Source organism: Phocoena sinus, chromosome 15, assembly GCF_008692025.1.
Source record: "Phocoena sinus isolate mPhoSin1 chromosome 15, mPhoSin1.pri, whole genome shotgun sequence".
NCBI lineage: Eukaryota > Metazoa > Chordata > Mammalia > Artiodactyla > Phocoenidae > Phocoena > Phocoena sinus.
The window spans coordinates 12,387,905-12,408,809 of NC_045777.1; the positions used below are offsets into that span (position 1 = coordinate 12,387,905).

General features: G+C 41.7%; 1 protein-coding gene across 1 annotated transcript in view; it reads right to left on the reverse strand.

Moving 5' to 3' along the window:
* The window catches only part of ARFGEF2 (ADP ribosylation factor guanine nucleotide exchange factor 2), a 100,366-nt gene that overhangs the window by 52,238 nt on the left and 27,223 nt on the right, over nucleotides 1–20,905 (reverse strand). The window contains exons 7-14 of the mRNA XM_032605372.1: nucleotides 11,696–11,764; nucleotides 9,917–10,068; nucleotides 6,140–6,270; nucleotides 4,713–4,947; nucleotides 3,989–4,088; nucleotides 3,132–3,271; nucleotides 1,750–1,858; nucleotides 861–1,044 (exon numbers count right to left, since the gene is read on the reverse strand). Of these exons, the coding sequence (XP_032461263.1) occupies nucleotides 861–1,044; nucleotides 1,750–1,858; nucleotides 3,132–3,271; nucleotides 3,989–4,088; nucleotides 4,713–4,947; nucleotides 6,140–6,270; nucleotides 9,917–10,068; nucleotides 11,696–11,764 (1,120 nt within the window). The remainder of the gene's footprint in view (nucleotides 1–860; nucleotides 1,045–1,749; nucleotides 1,859–3,131; nucleotides 3,272–3,988; nucleotides 4,089–4,712; nucleotides 4,948–6,139; nucleotides 6,271–9,916; nucleotides 10,069–11,695; nucleotides 11,765–20,905) is intronic.

A 20,905-nucleotide genomic window follows, 5' to 3' on the forward strand; every position in this document is an offset into this window, starting at 1 on the left:
CTGAAACGCCCCTTGTGACCCAGGAGTACTGAACGGGGATGAGGTCAGTGAGGGAGGCTGGAGGCTGGATCGCGCTGTGGGGAGGAAATGGGAAACCTGCAATGACTGTAGGCAGGGAGTGACAAGACCTGATTTAAGTTTTTAAAAGATTCCTTTAGCTGCTGTGGGAGAACAGACTGGGGGGGATGCAGGGATGGTGAGAGTGGAAATGAGGAGATCAACATTTTAATTAATAAATGAGTATTATAACATCAACTTTTAAAATAAATTGAGTTTACAAAACTAATCATTCAAAAGTTGGATAGGATGTGAGATTGTATGTATATGTACTTTTGTGTATAAAAAACTGAAAAGAAACATTATGATTTACCAGTGATTGTATTAATGATGATGTGGTTATACGGAAGAATGTCCTTATTTTTCAACTATGTACAGCTGAAATATTATGATGGCTACAAAGTACTTTCAAATGGTTCAGGAAAAAAATACACAGATAACACTAATATGGCAAAAGTTAATTTTTCTGTATCTTGAAACTTTCCACAATACACAGTTAGAAAAAAGTGTTACCAATGGTGATTTCCTCTAGGTAGTAATTGTATGAGTGATTTTAACATTCTTGCCTTATGCTTTTCTGTATTTTCTAAACTGGTTTGACTTTTTTAATTAGAGGGGAAAAAAAGACCAGGCATCAACCACACAAAGCTATTAAATTTCTCTCTCACACACACTCACTCTCAGCCCAGCCTGATCGGGCCTGGGCACAGGTGCCAGCACTGGTCTCTGGAAACAGGCATTTTGTCTTGAGGAGTCAGTGCCAGGTTCCCAAGAGATTCAGCTAGAGCGACAGCCACACTCACAGGTCAATGCCGTGTTCAATCATCTCCTTTTGTTGCTTGATGACCTCAAACTGTTCCGGATCATCCTGGACGGCCGTCTGAGTCCCCGAGGACACCGTGGACTCCATGGATGTCACGCTGCTCCGTCTCGCCATGTCAAGGCCTTTCCCGTCCCCCATTTCCTGATCCGTGGGCCTCTCCTGACCTGCGATGACATAAAAGCAAAGGAAACCAAATAAACAGATGGGACAGAGACACGGCTGAGGTGAGGTCTGCCTCTGCAGTTCCCTTTCCCAGACCTGTAACAATAAAGTTTGTACTGTAAGGGTCATGAGCACCTTGATATCACTCAGTTACTTTACTTAACAACTTGTTTGTGGAACTTGATAAGCTAATGCTAAAATTCACATGAAAGAATAAAAGTACAAAACCAGTCAAGACACTTAAGGAACAACGAACAGAAAGACCTGTCCTAGCAGGTATCAAAACTCACTGCTAAGAACTCTAGGCATTTGAAAGGCGTGGTACTGGTGCAAGAACAGGCAAATCAATAGAACAGAATATTCAGAAACAGACTTACGCACACAGGAGAATTTGGTATATCAGAAACCAAATCAGTGGTGCTTCAAATCAGTGAGGGAAGGAGAGACTACTAAAAAAATGTTGGAATAACTGGCTCCCCTTTTGGAAAAATGGAGTTCGAGCACAACTCACACTATTCCCCCCCAAATTCCAGATGGATGAGAAAACAGAACATTTAAAATACTTCACCTAGTTTGCAAATGAAAGTGTTTTGCTAACTCTAAGACACCTATATCAGGATAGCTTCTCCCGATGACGTGAGCAGCCTATTGTGCGTGGTGGGGGTGAGGGCTGGATGGGGAGGTTGTTTGCAGCAGGGGTCTCTCACCGAGGCTGGCCTGGTGGTTGGGATTCACATACAGGTCTTTGCTCCACTCCACCATGCACTTGAGGATGGACACGAGGCACTCCAGGCCTTTCTTCCTCAGACTGAGCTCCTAAAGGACGAAAGTGACACGACACAGAGACTCAGCAGATAAATTAAGTGCCGACATCTAGAGGGCTCCGGGAATCCTGAGACGACACGAGATAAACACTGACATTCGGTGCTATGAACCCAAGGAAAAGCTAACAGGTGACATAAATATTGATGGCTCATTGCAAAAACCATGAACATCTTTAAAGGTGTTCATTACAAACTCCCCAGCAGCAAAAATATGGGATGTGTGCATTCCTAAAACAGAGTATTATCTGGATTTTTTAAAAGAAAGTTCTCATTCATTGCTTGTTTAAATTAAACAAAACACTTAAAAATAGCATTTAAAAAAATAAATAAATAAGAGGGTCTTAACTATTGACCCTGAAAAAAGAGAAAAGAATCTTTTCTAGCAGATGAATGATTGTGGACATACCATTATCCCCTAAACACCCACAAAAGCATTCCATTTTAAGGCTTATTCTGCAAGTAAATAAAAATACTGTTTTTTTTTCTTTTAAGTAGCATTTCTTAAAAGTTGAATGCAAGATGTAAATGTCTTAAAAAATGTTGCAGTTCCCTGGTGGTCTAGTGGTTAGGACTCTGGGCTTTCACTGCCAGGGCCCAGGTTTAATCCCTGATCGGGGGAACATCCCACAAGACACGCAGCCAAAAAAAAAGCAAATATTTTAGACTCAAAACAGCATCTAAAATAGTATGGATCTCTCTCTGTGAATTTAATGACAACTATGGACCTTCATCTAGGAAAAATGCCCATACACCAAAATTCTATATATAATTCCAGGTGGCTCACAGACCTTCTGACCAGTTTCTTCAGAGACTTCAGGTTAAGAATACTATTCTCTTTGTAGGCACTCTAATAATGAGGGAATCTAATAAGAAGAAATCTCCTTTGCCTTTACTGGAGTCTGGGATCCTGTTTTCACGTGATCTATGGAAAGGTGACAGAGTGAACTCGCCTCTACAGGTCTCAGCTCAAGTGTCACCTTCTCAGGGAGACTACCCTGAAGCCCCATTAAAAATGGCACCACCCTCACCTCCAACATCCCTTCTCTATCGTCCCTGCTTTATTTTTCTCTGCGGCTTACTTCTTCATTGTTTGCTTTCAAGTGTTGGGACCACAGCAATCGTGCACATGGATGTGCGTGTCTGTGCTTTTTTCACTGCTGTATCCCCAGCACCAAGGACAGTGCCTGGCACACAGTGACTCTCGAAAAATGTTTATTGAAATGAATGAACTTTAAATTATAAACGAGTGTTCTCAGTGTTTGTACCTGCAGAGGTGTCATTCCCAGCTCGTGTCCACTTCTTCCCTGAGCGATTTTGGATAAATCGTTTACGAGGCGCTCAAAAATGTTAGCAGCATTTAAATCACAGTCGTAGTTGACATAAATATCTACAACACACTGGGCATCTTGGAAAATAACACATGGATATTAGAAATTCTGACTGAACACAGACAGCAGTTACGTTATCTTATTAAATGAGATCCCTTGGTCAAAAACTTTTCCCAGTGAATTACTAACTCAGGCTGGACACACCTCACTCTGGAAATGCATGTTGGAAGGACCAGGAGCATGGAAGGCCCTCTTTCTAGGCCTGCCCTGGTACTAACTGAAATCTTAGGCAGCTGCTTCCACCTCTCTACAGCTCACTTTCCTCATGAAAAAAAGGGACAACTGCCCGATCCAATTCTTAAAGTTGTGTAACTTTTATGCAGTTACTCAGATAACAAATAGATGCTCGGTTTATAGCTACACAATTGTACAGTGTAAGGGAAATCCACATTTACCTTAGCATCCAATCAAGGGTTGGCAGCACCAAGACCCAGGACCCTGTGACTTACAAACCACGTTCAGCTTGTAGGTAGGGTGACAAGTGTCCTGGTTTTCCAGGATTACGGGGTTTCCCAGGACGTGGGACTTTCCATGCTAGAAGCAGAAAGCCCTGGGCAAACCAGTCTGAGTTGGCCATTAGGCTAGCAGTAGCCTTTAAGGTAATGATTTCCTCAGCACTTCATTAAAACTCTAAAAGGAGGAGTTAAAGGTCTTAATCTGGACTTTGGAGAATGAAAGCATCAGAAGTGTTTCTGGGCAAGTCAAATAGATGAGCACCCTCAGGGTGAAAATACCTGCACAGATCCTTGTCAGGGTCTGAATGACCATCCACCTGTGCTCAAAAGAACTTGTTGATGTTTCTAAAATGTTCAGGAAAATCTCTTTGAAAAAGACCTATACGACAAGAAGAAGATAAAGGAGGATACCAATTAATAATTTAAATTAGGGCTCAAAACCCCCAAAGCCTTTGAAGAACAGGCAGAGCCTATGAGTGAAGCAGCCCAGGCAGGAGAAGAGGTGAGGCACACACACTGCTGACCAGCACCGGAACCCTGGGTGGGAAGAGCTAATAGGGTAGGACCACAGTGAACCGAGAACATGGCCCCATCAGAGGGAGCAGCTGCTCCTGAGACACCACCAAGAGCTGCTACGTGGAAATGCAGGACCGGGGCTGTGGTTTTCTGAGAGAAATCACAAATCTGGATGTTCATGGAGAATCTGATTTCTCAATTTGGAAACTAATTCAAGTTATCCCAAACAACTTATAGGCACATGTTTGGGGACTGAGCCCAACACACAGACCATATGATTTAAATCTTCGGTTAAAATGAAAGGTATACAAGATTTGGGGGCAGTAACTTTTTATGAAAAGGTGTTCTCTTGCTCAAAAAATTCTTCTTTGGGGTACTAGCAAGTAGACTGTGTAACTCTAGCTCCTGGTGACTATGCGGCCAGCAGTTAATGCATTATGCAAAAGTGTCATCAAACTTAAAAAAAAAGTCAATTTGGAGTCCTTACCTCTATCTGCATCTTCAAGTGCATTTTAAAGTTTGAAAGAAGAGTAAGAAAAATGGCAAGAGAGAGCTCAAAGACATCAGGCACTGAGGAGACGCCGTTTTTGGACAACGCCACGCAGAGATACTGCTTGATTGCATTGATGAACATCTCGTGAGTCCTGAAGACCGGGCCAGCGTTCTGCAACACGGAGAGGAGGAGCTGCAGGGAAACCACCTTGGAGCGCAGCTCGTGGGATCTGGCGAAGGAAATGGAAAACAAGGACAGAGCTGAAAGGTGAAATTTTAGAAAGCATGTTTCTTGAGAAGGTCTCACTCCTCTACCAGTGGAGCAGGATTTTCTGAGAAGCCAGGGAGTTGAGAATTGGCAACAGCACCTAAATGTCAAGAGAATGAGGGCAGATGGCATGAGGTGAGTTCTCACAGAACCTGCAGGCCCTGGGAGAACGAGAGCTGCCAACTCTCTGTCATAAAGCACAGAACCGAGCAGGAGCAAAATAAGTGCACACTGACTCTGGAAAGGTGGTTCTGCAACTAATCTAATAGAACCAATTACTTCACATCCAGCACGTGAGACAAAAACGTCTGTCCCGCTCTACCTTTAGAGACAAGGAGAACAGTGCTCTTCATCCATCTGCCTCATGCTCCCCATCCCGGCCCACAAGGGATGGAAAGAATGGGAAACTTTCATGAGTCTTTTCCCTAACAGTCACCACATTCTTAACAGAAGAGTGAGGATTATTATTAGTGACTAATAATAATGATAATAATAATAGTAACTATAAAACTCTCATCAAGTACTAGGCCCTATGCTTGGGATGTCATTCTATCATTTCACATCATTGATCCTGCGAGGTGATTTTCCGTATTCCCATTTCTCAGATGAGGTTTAGTAGCTCATACGGCCATGAAGTTGGACTCAAGTAAGCCAGGGCTGAACACAGCTCCCTGTGGCTCCAAAACTTCTGCTTTGACACTCCACAGCACTACCATCCTTGTGGTACATCCTTGACTCTAAAGGTTTGGCTTCTCTGAGTTGAATCTGGGGCTTAAATCTGTATCCACAAAGAAGAAGTTTCCAATCAGGGTAAGAAATTAAGGTTTGTATGCATCCTGATGGTGGACCCCCAGATCAGCAGATTAATTCATTAGTCAGTAAAAAGAAGATGAATGTTCAATACAATGATTATTTTTAGCATGTAAACCAAGGAAAGGAAAATTGGGCACAATAATCATGGTTGGTGGGAACACAGAGACAATTCATGATGAAAGGACGAGGGGACCTGCATGAGCCTGAAAAAGTTGTAAAACCATCCTGTAAATTCCTGAATTTACACCAACCAGGGGACAAGGCCCTGGGGTTTCTTGGAGCCCCCAAGATCCTTCTGGGTCATTTGGGTTATAGACGGCCAAGAACTGCTGTCTGCTCACTTTGGATCTGGGGGACCTTCGCCCAGAGGTTTCATGGACAGCTTGCAAAGGGAGCGAAACACCAGGAAGGCGTCCTTCTGCAGAATGTGCGAGAACCTGGCGGCCACTGGATGTCCTTGTGCATCTGATTCCTAAGATTAGAACAAAGATGAGAAAAATCAAAGGGTCCAAACCAAAGGGTAACTCTTCAAAAATAAGAAATGTAATTATCTCATGAAAATTTAAATTATTGGGTGGGCCAAAAAGTGCCTTCGGTTTTTTTAAGTAAAAATAAAAGACACATTTTTCATTTTCACCAAGAACTTTATTGAACAACGTATTCACCCTTTTGTTCCACTACCTTCTGCCATTTTTCAGGCAACTTCATGATTCCATCTTCCCAAAACTTTTTATCTTTTTGAGCAAAGAACTGTTCCAGGTGCCTTTCACAGTCTTCCAGGGAATTGAAATTTTTTCCATTAAGAGAATTTTGTAAAGACCGAAATAAATGGAAATCCAAAGGAGCAATGTCTAGTGAATACAGTGGATGAATCAGAACTTCCCAGCCAAGCTGTAACAGTTTTTGCCTGGTCATCAAAGAAACATGCGGTCTTCGGTTATCCTGATGGAAGATTACGTTTTCTGTTGACTAATTCTGGATGCTTTTTCTTGACAGCTGCTTTCAGTTGGTCTAATTGGGAGCAGTACTTGTTGGAATTAATCATCTGGTTTTCCGGAAGAAGCTCATAATAGAGGACTCCCTTCCAATCCCACCATATACACAACATCACCTTCCTTGGATGAAGACCAGCCTTTGGTGTGGTTGGTGGTTCATTTCGTTTGCCCCACAATCTCTTCTGTTCCACATTGTTGTACAGTATCCACTTTTCATTGCCCGTCACAATTTGTTTTAAAATAGGAACGTTTTCATTACGTTTCAGTAGAGAATCACACGCGGAAATACGGTCAAAACATTTTTTTTCCCTTAACTTATGTGGAACCCAAACATCAAAGCAATGAACATAATCAAGCTGGTGCAAATCATTTTCAACGCTTGATTTGGACATTTTGAGTATGTCAGCTATCTCTTGCGTGGTATAACGTTGATTGTTGTCAATTATTGTTTCGATTTGATCACTATCAACTTCAACTGGTCTACCCAAACTTGGAGCATCGTCCAGCGAGCAATCTCCAGCACAAAACTTTGCAAACCACTTTTGACACATTCGATCAGTCACAGCACCTTCTCCATACACTGCACAAATCTCTTCATGCGTTTCAGCTGCGTTTTTACCTTTCTTGAAATAATAAAGCATGAAAATGTTGCTTTTTTCTTCCATCTTCAATATTAAAATGGCTACACAAAAATTCACCAATTTTGATGTCTTTTTTTTAAATGTCTGCTGATATGACAGCTGTCACATACAATTTAACAAACCTGTTTCAAATGAAGTTAAAGACGACTAAGTGCTACTAGAGCCATCTTATGGAAAAAACTGAACGAACCTTTTCGCCCACCCAGTATTTATTCAATGGGGAAGTGAGGGATGTGGAGGAGGAAACAATATGTCAAAACAGGAGCTTATGGGGGAGTCATTACAGCAATTCTAAAACTTGTTCCTTGTCCTTCAAAAAGTGGGTGTGGGTGGTTTAAAATGATAAACGAGCAAAGGTTAAACCATAAAAAAACCCAAAACAAATATAGGTAATTATTTAGATTAGCTTGGGTAAAAAAGGTATTTCTAAGAATATTATTACAGGATAAATGGGGAAAAAAATGACAGGTGTTTGTTTTAAAATAAACTTCTTTAACTAAAAAAGTAAGCTACATTAAAATTTTTTTTAAATAAATATTTGCAATATATGACAAGGATTAAATCCTCAACATACAAAAAGTTCTCATAATTCTTTCAGGAAATATGGAAACCCTACTCCCAAATGAAAAACAGGCAGAAAGCATGAGTAAACAATTTACCAAGAAATGCAAATAACAGATAAACCAAAATAACCTTACTACTAATTATTAAGGCAGGCTCTTTCTTCCATCAGACCAGCAAAGATGTGAATGAATGCTGCTGCTCAGTTTTAATGAGGGAATGGGAAAATGAGCGCTGAGAGCCTCCAAGTGGGCAGAAATTCGACCACTGCCCTCCTGGCCGCCTAATTTGATGTTAAGGAACAAAAGCCTTAAAGCTCCCAACTCTTGACCCAACGATACCACTTGTATGAATTTATCATAAAAAATTAAGGATGGGCATAAGATCTATCTACAAGGATGTTCATTGTAGAACTGTCTCCTGTGATTAAACTGAAAATAACCCAAAAACCTAATAGGGAGCTGTTACATTATGGTAATCCATGATAGAATTTCACATGGCCATTAAAAACATTAGTTAGACATATATGTACTACTGATGTAAAAAGATGTCCATAAAACAGTGTTGAGTGAACAAAGTTGCAGCCTAGTACATAACACCAAATACCTTGTGTGGATTTAAGTACATCCTTATATAAGTGCATTCTTAATGGGGATGATATAACCCCAAGGGGACTGCTACAGACTGGATGTCTGTGCCCCCTACTCCACCCCAAAATTCACATGTTGAAACCTAATCCTAATGTGACAGTATTTGGAGGTGGGGCCTTTGAGAGGTGATTAGGTCATGAGGGTGGAGCTCTCATGGACAGGATTAGTATCCTTATTAAAGAGGCCCAAGAGAGCTCCCTCGCCCCTTCTGCCAGAAGGACAGAGTAAGAAGACAGTTATCTGTGAGCCAGGAAACAGACTCTCACCAGACACTGAAACTGCTGGTACCTTGATCTTGGACTTCCCAGTTTCCAGAACTGTGAGAAACACATTTCTGTTGTTTACAAATCACCCAGTAAATAGTATTCTGTTACAGCAGCCTATACAGACTAAGAAAGGGGCAAAAACTGGTTGGGGGCGGGGGCAATGGGTGTGGAAAAAAATCATTCTTTATATGTATAAAGCACAGATATACATACAGTACATAAACAGGTATCTAGTTTACCAATAGCTTTAAAATTTCATGAAACAGGGTGATGAATGGGCAAAATACATAAAAAGGCTCCCGTGTCTGTGCGTGTGTGTGTGTGTGTGTGTGAGAGAGAGATCATTTAAAAGGCTGAGAAACATTGGTGAAAAGGTACAGCGAGAGAGTGGGTTCAGGTGGGATGTTAATATCATTTCTTCCTGTTTTGTATGTTTATATATACTGTTTTCAAGAGAACAACAAAGCTACCTAAAAAATAATAATGTAGCAGACACACTTAGGGGGGCCCTGAAAGGATGTTCATAATATACCTCAAATTTAAAAAGCAGGTTACAAAACAGCATGTACGTTGTGTTACTACATTTAAGTGGTAAAAAACATGGGAGGGAGAGAAAAATCGAGAGTATAAGTAGAATGTTAACAAATGTTATCTCTGGGTTAGAAGATTATGGATAACTTCTATTTCCTTATTTTCCTTCTCTGTGTTTTCTTATTTTCCTATAATGAATATACACCATTTTGAGAGAAAAGAAAAAGGGCAGGAAATATAAGTTTTTAAAAGTCTGAATAAATACAGTTTAACAACCCTATTATATACCACCAACATTAGCATGTTCCAAGAATGGAACCTGTTAACACAAAGACTATCAGGCCAGGATGGTGTGGCTAAAGAATTGAACAGGGCTTGTTGGTTTTCACTCGCTTCTTCTGATAGAGATTTAATTCTGCATCTTCTAAAAAAGTAAAAACCAAAACAAGCCTGATAGGAAGATCACCAACGTACCAGATTATCTGCCGATGACAAGGACTGTCTGTCGTCCGCTATCCCATTGGTCTGTGAGTTTTCGTCAGCTGCTGGGGGCGCGGCATGTTCCTGGCACTCCAGTTCACCCAGGACCCTCTCAGGCTCCGTCAGACTGTGCTTTTGTGCTGCTTCTTAAAATACAATGCAAAAGTCATTACCAACTTAGTACTTACCCTACAAGGTAGCCTCACACCAAGAAGAAGTTATTCACATAACCTTCCAGCTACTGCTTTTTCCCTTTCCCTGAGCCACTGCCCTGCTCTGGCTATATGTCTATTACCCACAGCCCCACTCCCAGGTGGCTTCCTTCATATTGTGGCCCAGGTCAGTGGTGCCTCCAGAATTGTGCAATACAGCAGTCCTGCCCACCCCTACCTACCTCCAAAGAAGATTAGAACCAGCTAAACATAAAAAGCACAGATTTTTTTTTAAAAAAGGGCTACTAATAAAGGGGTTAGAGAACAAGAGTTATGTAAATGAAAAGAGTTTGATAGTTATGATAGAAAACCTCAGTCACATGAAAAAAAGAAATGTAGACCTGAGCTTCCTGGCAGCCATGTGGAAAAGGAAAAGACAAAGAATTAAATAGATTCCATCATTTAATGAAAGAAAGCATATCTGATGATTAGCAGAACATCTGAACTCTATGAGGAATTTACCATGTGGATCATTATGTATTTAAGGGACACCGAACAACTTAATAAGTGTTAACTGTCCATAATGGTTTTTGAAGCATATATTCATTCAACAAATATTTATCAGGCACCTATTATGTGCCAAGCTCTGTGCTAGGGGCTGAGGGATATAGCAGTGAACAAAACAGATAAGCGTTTATTACGTGAGGACTTCTTGCACTGGCCCCAGGAAAAAAAAAAATCTAAAGGTATTATTTTAAAGACATTTCTATAAAAAGTTAAATAATGAAATCTATGAATATAGTTTGGTGGTACCCTAAACTAATAAAAGGACAGGGCTTAGAGCAGTGGGTCAAACTTCTTTGACCATGACCCTCACTAAGAAATACATTTTAACAGTCATGACCCAGTTATACACGTGTGCACATAAATAAATCACTGAAACATGTTTCATGAAACAATGCTTAACATTACTATATGAGTCACATTCAGCTTGCATCTATTTTCATTTTATTCTCTTCCATTTAGAAAACGCTGATTGCAACACACTAATTTATTGACTTTTCAATCCATTAGTGGTTTATTGGCACTGGAGCTGAGTGTTCAGCACATAACCACTGACCTGAAATTTTGGGTAAAAACAAAGGAAAAATCATCTGATAGTCATTCTGAGCTATACAAGGTTAATTCCACTGAAACTACACCAAAAACTGAGGGAGTTAAGAATGAAGTCTAACAAAATGAACAAAGCCTCCCTGTGCATCTGATACCTGATGACGTGGGGATGGTCCCCTGGATACATCAATGGCTGGCCAGGAAAATTCACCACCTCAGGGCTCCCCGCCCACTTCTGGAAAAACCTGGCTGTATACAGGAGTGGCCCTCTGCATCTCCATGTGGAGCACCCAACTCTTAACATTGTCAGACTGTGCTTCTTGAACCCAACCCGAGTGAGAATAACGCAATCACTAACGACAAGTAATTTCTGAATTCCATATGAAAGGTGAGCAGACAGGGGCAGACTCAGTTTCCATGAGTTTACCGGGGGTGGGCACTAAAATACCTGGCTGAGGACTTCTATGAAGGAACGAGTAGGAGGAAAGGCTGGGGTCTTGGTTCTTACCTTTAACTGCAGACGTGACCACATCTTCTAAGATCTCCTTCACCACTTCCTGAGCTCCATCTTCGGTCCCTACACATACACCAAATACACAAACACAAACACATACGTGTGGGCATTTCCAGGGAAAACTAAGGAAGGTGGAGAAGGAGATTAAGGGTCGCAGTCGGAAGGCAAGGGTACAAATAAGCCCTCTCCAAAGCCAAATCTGATTGTGTCCCAGGAAATCTGGAAACTCAGAGGCAGCATCTGCTATGACTCGGTTTTCCCTCTGTGGAACACTAAGACCTCGCTGTCTTATACATTCTTCCTTCCTGAGTCACAGCTGCTGGCCCAGGGCCCTCTCTACCACCCCGGCTTGGAGGCAGGAGCTGGACTGTATCCAGCTATAGTTCCTGGCAGAACAGAAGAAGCAGCTTCATCTTGTCCCTTCACCTCGTGTACCACAGAGCTCTGGTAAATGACATGCCTTCTGCTGCTTTGTTTTCCCACACTGTAAGCCCAGAACTTAGCATGAGATTTCTAATGTGACAGTTGAGAATTTACTAAATTTTAAATTGAATTATTCTATAAAATGTTAACTGTTTAAGTGGAAGAGGTTTGGTACCAGTTGTTTTTGTAGAAAACTAGTTCTGGGAGAACTAGTAAACAGCACTTGACTAGACCTTTGGAAGTAAATATTACTGATTTATAAAACATCACTGACAAAAAGACCATCATGCTAAATAAACAAAACCAAAATAACCCTTTAAATTCTTCCTTCATGAGGATTTTCAATCAGGCCACTATTTTTATGAGTTCTGGGCTTGGTCCACTAGATCCTGCAGAAGCAGCACCAAGTATTTTCATTGAGCACTTAACTCGTGAAAGACAAATGTTGCCCCACATATCAAATCAGTAAACAAAGGATGTTGCAGCCAACAAGCCACCAGAGTCGCCCCCTACGGTAAGCCCCAGGGGAACTCAGGATGGAGACAAATGACACCACGCCCTCAGCCACTGCAGCCACCTCCACAGGGTGCACCCTGAGGGGACTCAGGATGGGAAAGCACAGGATGCTGGCCCCAGATAGTTAAGGTGCACATCAAAGGAATGACTTCAATGAGCCCAGACTCTTGCATCTTCCCATACAGAGAAAAGTACTCAATTCATTAACTTGAGGTATCTGGTTTTCTTTAATTAACAGTAATATTTTGAAGTTCCGATACCTGGTCTTTGTTGCAAAAACTCCTCTATACCCTGGCTCCTCCCTGACCTCTTCGGAGCAGGCCTGCAGAGAGGCTGTGTCCTGGCTTAAGTCCTCAGGTTTGTCCGCCAATAAAACATAATGCTCAACTTTTATTCTCAACTGTGCATTTTTTTTTCAGTCGATACTCACCATAACTATTTATTTATTCTCCACCACCCAGCTTTACTGAGGGCTAATTGACAAATAAAACCATCATAATTATTTAAATGCGTAAGTAAATTTATGTGGAAAATACTGATGTTATATGCTTTTCTTAGAGGGCAAAAAAGAACTTGGAATGGAAGTTAGAAAAGTCCGCAGCCACAGGCAAAATCTTCTAAACCTGTTTTTTCATCTAAATAAGATGATTTAGTCTACATCAGTGTTACTCATACTTCAGTCATTCTCACATAACCTTCACAATTTTTGCCATTTTCGTGCACCACTTATTAGATTTATTACACACATATTTACATACACTTTTTTTGGGGGGGTACCAAATTACTTTATTTGAAGGAATGGTACTAAGGAAAGGACTTGTAGATATTTTGGTACATACATACATATTTAACAGTGCTCTTTAACTCACCTTAAACAGTAACTAACATTCACAAAATCACAGGCTTCATACGCTAATCATACTTTCTGAATGCGTGTTAAAATAAACATACAACTATTAAAATAAAAACCATTCACCTATGAGCCGTCTAAGATCTCATCTATGCCATGATTTGGTAAACAAGTGGCTAGATATTTCCAAGTTCCCTTCTAGTTCCAACATTCTCTTATGCTATGATTTAATCGAATTATGATGACAGTTTCTAATCTGTTAGTCCCTTGTACACATTCAACACCCAAGAAATATCAGCCTGATGCATACATTTCATCAGAGGAGCTGCAGGCTTGATGAGTTAAATCAGAGGCTGCGAAGTGGTGGCTGCCGGGTACATCTGGTCTGCAGATACGCACTGTTTAGCCTATACCCTGCTTCCCCCCGCCCCCAAACTTTAGTGAGCTATAAGTGACAAGAATTATATATATCTAAGGTGTATGACTTGATGATTTGATATATGCATACACCGTGAAATAAACACTACAAACAAGACAATTAACATATTCATCACCTCACATAGTTACCTTATTTTTTTCCTTTTTTTTTTTTTTTCTGACGAAAACACGTAAGATCTACACTCAGCAAATTTCAAGTGTATAGCACAGTATTGTTAACTCTGGTCACACAGTTGTACATTAGATCTCCAGAACTTATCCATCTTGCATAACTGAAACTTCGTACCCCTGACAAACATCTCCCCGTTTCCCCAGCCACCTTTCTACACTATCTCTATGAATCTGACTACTCTAGGTACACCTCATATAAATGGAATCATGCAGTATTCATCTTTTTTGTGACTGGCTTCTTTCACTTAGCATAATGCCCTCCAGGTCCATCCATGTTGTTACAACTGGCGGGATATCCTTTTTTAAGGCTGAATAATATTTCACTGTATGTATATAACCACATCTTTTTCCATTCATCTGTTGATGGGCACTTACGTTGTTTCCATATCTTGGTTATCGTGAATAATGCTGCAATGAACATGGGAGTGTAGATTATCTCTTCAAGATCCTGATTTCATTTCCTTTGGCTACATACTCAGAAACAGAATTGCTGGATCATAAAATATTTCTATTTTTAATTTTTTGAGGAACCTCCATACTGTTCTTTTCTTCCTCCATACTGTTTTTTGTAACAGCTGTACCAACTTACATTCCTACCAACAGGGTACAAGGGTTCCCTTTTCTCTACATCCCCTCCAACTCTTTCTGATGAAAGTCATTCTAACAGACATGAGGTGGTATCTCATTGCGCTTTGGATTTCTATTTTCCTGGTTATTAGTGAAGTTGAGCACCTTTTTAAATGTCTGCTGACCATTTGTATGTCTTCTTCTGAGAAATGTCTATTCAGGTCCTTTACCCATTTTTCAGTGGGGTTATTTGTGGTTTTTTACTCTTGTATGAGTTTCTTAGACATTTTGGATGTTAACCCCTTATCAGATATATAGTTTGCAAATATTTTCTCCCAATCCATAGGTTGCATTTTCACTCTGTTGATTGTTTCCTTTGCTGTGCCTATGCACTGCTTTCTAAAACTTTTGAATTAGCTGTGAACATTTAAAAACTGGGAGACATGTCATAAAAATCCAGATCTCGCTTCTATTTAAAGAAAAAAAAAAAAAAAGAATATCTGGTAACACTGGCCCCAACCGGCTAGAACCAGGAGCAGCTGTCCCTTTTAGCCAGGGCATGAACTCTGTAGATGTCCTGCTGCCTCATTCCATGCCGCTCCCAACTGTCTATCCTCCTTGAGGTCAAGCACAGAGAGTAGGAAAGGAACACATGCCCAGTAGCATGTCTCTGACAAGAGTGGTAAAAATGGAAGACTGACAGGGTAGGGCGCTTTAGAACCTCAGAGAGAAAATGTTCCTCAACACAGTGATTGAGAGTGAGGGCTCTGGAGCCAGTATGCCTGGTTCAGATCCCGCTCTACCACTTCCCAATGTGGGATCTTAAGTAACTGCCCCGAGCCTTGGTTTCCTCAGCAGTAAACAAGGATGATTACAACAGCACCTACCTCACAGGGTTTGTGAGAACTGGATAAGATAAAACACGTAAAGCGTTTAAGATGATGCCTGAAAAGAAGAGCACTAAAACGTTAATTTTTCTTAGGCCTGCGTGTTTTATATGTAGAGCGTAATTGCGTTAAGACATTCACGATGCCCTGGTGATAGAAGCTTTCTCGTTTCTGCCATCTGCCTGGCCCTGGAGACTAAGTCCATATTGAAATTCCCCAACTAGCCATGTTGAAAGCACTTTCAGTTAGCTAAAGCCTTCACTATCTTTCACTCCTACAGAGAAAAGTAAAATTTCCATTTCAACGTGGATCTCCCCTTTCCTTCACTGCTGTTTTTCCATTTAAACAGCATCAGGATCACCATTTTTTTGAGGGATAAGAGTGTTTAACCTATCTTCCTTGACAGGCTGGATCCGTACCAGCACCCATTCAAAATTAAAATAGTCTCAGGCTAGGAAGGGGTGGGGAGTCAGGAAGTCCAGACTCCCGCGGAAGGTTCCTGCAGAGGGCACTGTTGCTGGGGAATCCCACCAGCGGGCCAGAAGCAGCAGGACTCCACACAGGAACCCTGGGCCGCTTCCCCTGCTGACATGACCGCCTGCAGGGCTCAGAAGAGGCTTTCCTGGATGGTGTAATGACCACCAAGAAGGCTGCTGTGTTTAAGTTTCAAGTCTGCTGTGAAAATGTGGGACAACCAAATCAAATCAAATCCTTGCAAAGTTCAGAGTACACTTAAAAAACACTGGTTTTGGGCTTCCCTGGTGGCGCAGTGGTTGAGAGTCCGCCTGCCGATGCAGGGGACGCGGGTTCGTGCCCCAGTCCGGGAAGATCCCACATGCCGCGGAGTGGCTGGCCCGTGACCCATGGCTGCTGAGCCTGCGCGTCCGGAGCCTGTGCTCCGCAACGGGAGAGGCCACAGCAGTGAGAGGCCCGCATAGCGCCAAAAAAAAAAAAAAAAAAAAAAAAAAAAACACTGGTTTTGCTGGTTTGCGGGGAAGTCCAGCGGCCACCACCTGGCCATTACTGATTAGGTAACAGACCCTACCTGTTTCACAGACTCTGTCCCCCAGTAAAATAAGATAGACACCTTGACTAGGTTCTGATTGGAGAAAACCTTGCTGCCACCCCCTCCCTAGCCAGCGAGACAACAACCCCTGAGGCAGGCACTGCCAGTTACCTAACTCAGATCCTCCTTCCTCAGAGAGCTCTATTTCTGTTTCGGAAGGGGCTGTGCCTACATTTCCTGGCCTTCCTAGTAGAAAGGGTGGCCACGTGACCCAGTTTTAGCCAATGAGGGGCAAGCCTAAGTAACGGGGATGGCACAGGCTTCCAGGAAGGCTCCTTAGAAGGGGCGTGACTCGGCTAGGAGTCCTTTAGTCCATAAAAAAGTCCATAAAAAATCTTGCCATTTGTGAAAACATGGATGGACCTAGAGGGTATTATGCTAAGTGAAATAAGTCAGAAAAAGACAAATCCTCTATGTTTTCACTTATATGTGGAATATAAAAAACAAAACAAATGGACAAATATAACAAAACAGAAATAGACTTACAGATACAGAGAACAGACTAGTGGTCGCTAGAGGGGAGGGGGGTGGGGTATGGGGTAAAATAGGTGAAGGAGATTAAGAGGCACAAACTACCACTTATACGATAAATAAGTCACAGGGATGTAATGCACATCACAGGATACACAGTCAATAATATTGTGATAACTGTGTACAGTTTGTCGCCTCTAAAGATATCAAATCACTATGGTGTACACCTGAAACTAGTATCAGGTGGTAAGTCAGTTATACTTCAATTAAAAAAATAAAAATTAGTCAGTCAAAGATCCTTACTCTCATGGTACTTACATCTTAGCTAGGATAATAAATAAGTAAATTATACTTTCTGCTACATGCTAGGGAAAAAGTAGAGTGGGAGAAGGGAGACCAGGAGTTAGAAGGGGCAAGTGTGTGCATGTGGTGACAATGAAATATGACATACACCTGTTTCCTAGAAACAAGGCTTTGGTGATGTCCAGCATCTAAGCATCTGGTAACGCGAAGAAAACTCAAGGGAAAAACCAAGGCATAAAGCTGTTTGCTGTCACATTCTGGCCACACACCAATACGGTTCCTCAAATGTATGAAACACATTGGACAACTTATTGTCCCAAAATAAATGTCCATTACACAGCTAATAAAAATGCTATAAACCAATGAGCTGCAAAACCTCCCTGTAAAGCAGGCTGTGTCAAAAACAAGTCAGAAAGAAGGGGGACCTGTGGGTACATTTTGTTGTTTTGATAAAGAGTTAGCCTGAGAACTTTTGTTTGTTTGTCTGTTTAAAGCTATTTTAGTTTTTTTTTTTTTTTTGGCCAGGCAGCACCGTGCAGCATGCGGGATCTTAATTCCCCGACCAGGGATTGAACCCACGCCCCCTGTAGTGGAAGCGTGGAGTCATAACCATTGGACTGCCAGGGAATTCCCCAGACCCTTTTTTTTTCTGGTCAACAAAAATAATAAAATTCCTAAAGCAGAGGATCTGGTATCATTAACATGGAAAACAGACTCACGTTATCCTACTGCACTGTTCCCATTAACTTCAAGTCTGATTACCATTTGAAATATTTGTAATTTTTTTCTCTAAACTAACTCATTTTTTAAGCTGAAACTTATATGAAAGATAATAACAACAAACACTTATAGAGCCCTAAGTGCCAGACACTGTTCTCATTAATTCTCACAAACCTATAAGTACCAGTTGTATTCTCATTTTAAAGATGAGGAAACTGAGGCTCAGAGAGGTTAAAGATTTTGCTCAAGGTCACAGAGCTACTAAGTGGTCAGTTATGATCTGAACCCAGGCTGTCTGATCAGAACCTCTACACTAGCTGAGGGAGGATACATTTTCTCTATTTTGTAGTACCTAAGAGTTGGGTTGTTTTTCCCTTAAAGAATGGGTTGCAAGATGAAAAAAGTGAGCTAAGAAATCTGTGAACACACAGGTAACTCTGTACCTACAACAGCTACATATTAGCTGTATACATGTAAAAATGCTAAAGTCTAATGCTAGGAGTTAAATAGTCAGAATCTTAAAAATAAACTTAGAAGAAAAGGGGAAGTGACTGCTCATGGGTACAGGGCTGGGTGTGATAAAAATGCTCTAAAACTGATTGCGGTGATTGTTGCAAACTCTGTGACCATACTAAAAAGAACTGAACTGTACATTTTAAACGGGTGAACTTATGGAATGTGAACTGTATTTCAATCAAGCAGTTTTTCAAAACATTGACGAGAATAGCTGGGCCATTGGAGGGGTGTGAATGGACAAATGGGGTGAGGTCCCAAGGGAAGGCTGCTGGCCATGCCCTAAAATTCACATAAGCTAGCATGTCACAGGCTCAAAAATCTCATTTTGTGAATTTACAAAGAGCTATCTGATCCACTTCTTGCTCAGGCTGATAAGACTGACAAATTGTCGATTTATCAACTTGGGATGAAAAACTGCTGAGGGGAAAAAGATGCTCTGGTCTGTCGGTGAATTGTTACCCACACACATTTCACTGGGAGGCACATTATCCCAAGAAGGCCCAGGAAGGGTTCCCAGTAAAGCAGGACAACGTATGTGGAGCACCCAGGTAGCAAGCACCACTCCTGGCACAGTGACTGCCTAGCCAGGGGTGGCTACGTGACGGCCATTCCACAGGATGGAACCCGCAGGAGAGCTGGATGTGTCCTCTGTCACAGAGGCACTGGAGCCTGGGGGCCTCAGCAGCCTGGACTGTACCCTGGGGCGCAGTGTCCCCCAGGCCGGCACCTCCACCATCTGCCTTGCAGGCTGCCCTTCCTCCCAGGCCTCCCAGGCTCCTCAACCGGTTCTCCTGAAGGACTTGTTCTTTCTTTAGAGCCACATCTGGAGAAGTGGAAGCCAGTCACTCTTTGTAAGGGTGACGGTGCACCTCCATTCTGACCTACCATTGGCAGGTTTGCGGTCTGATTTCTACAGGCAATCTGATGCCCACGTTCTTGGGAGAAGCCTCACGGGGTACATCATACTGGCAACAAAATCCACAGCAATATACTAAGTGTAAAGCATACTTTGTTAGAACAGAATTTTAAGTTAAAAAAATGTATTTACTGAATGTGTGTGCTGGGCACCAGACCAGGTGTTGGGAATATTGTGGTAAACAGGGTGGCCAAGGTCTTAGACCAGGAGCAAGTGAACAAAAACTCTTCAGTGATTTGGGGTAGTAATAAGTGCTATGAGGGGGACTTCCTTGGTGGGGCAGTGGTTGAGAATCCGCCTGTCAATACAGAGGACACGGGTTCGAGCCCTGGTCCAGGAAGATTCCACATGCTGTGGAGCAACTAAGCCCGTGTGCCACAACTACTGAAGCCTGCGCACCTAGAGCCTGTGCTCCGCAACAAGAGAAGCCACAATGAGAAGCCCAAGCACCACAATGAAGAGTAGCCCTCCCCGCGTACAGCAACGAAGACCCAATGCAGTACAGCAAAGGAAACCATAAACAAGATGAAAAGACAGTCCTCAGAATGGGAGAAAATATTTGCAAATGAAGCAACTGACAAAGGATTAATCTCCAAAATTACAAGCAGCTCATGCAGCTCAATATCAAAAAAACAAACAACCCAATCCAAAAATGGGCAGAAGACCTAAATAGACATTTCTCCAAAGAAGATGTACAGATTGCCAACAAACACATGAAAGGATGCTCAACATCATTAATCATTACAGAAATGCAAATCAAAACTACAATGAGATATCATCTCACACCAGTCAGAATGGCATCATCAGAAAATCTGCAAACAACAAATGCTGGAGAGGGTGTGGAGAAAAGGGAACCCTCTTGCACTGTTGGTGGGAATGTAAATTGATACAGCCACTATGGAGAACAGTATGGAGGTTCCTTAAAAAACTAAAAATAGAATTACCATACGACCCAGCAATCCCACTACTAGGCACATACCTTGAGAAAACCATAATTCGAAAAGAGTCATGTACCAAAATGTTCATTGCAGCTCTATTTACAATAGCCAGGACATGGAAGCAACCTAAGTGTCCATCAACAGATGAATGGATAAAGATGTGGTACATATATACAATGGAATATTACTCAGCCATAAAAAGAAACGAAATTGAGTTATTTGTAGTGAGGTGGATGGACCTAGGGTCTGTCATATAGAGTGAAGTACGTCAGAAAGAGAAAAATAAATACTGTATGCTAACACATATATATGGAATCTAAAAAAAAAAAAATGTTCATGAAGAACCTAGGGGCAAGATGGTAATAAAGACGCAGACCTACTAGAGAATGGACTTGAGGATACGGGGAGGGGGAAGGGTAAGC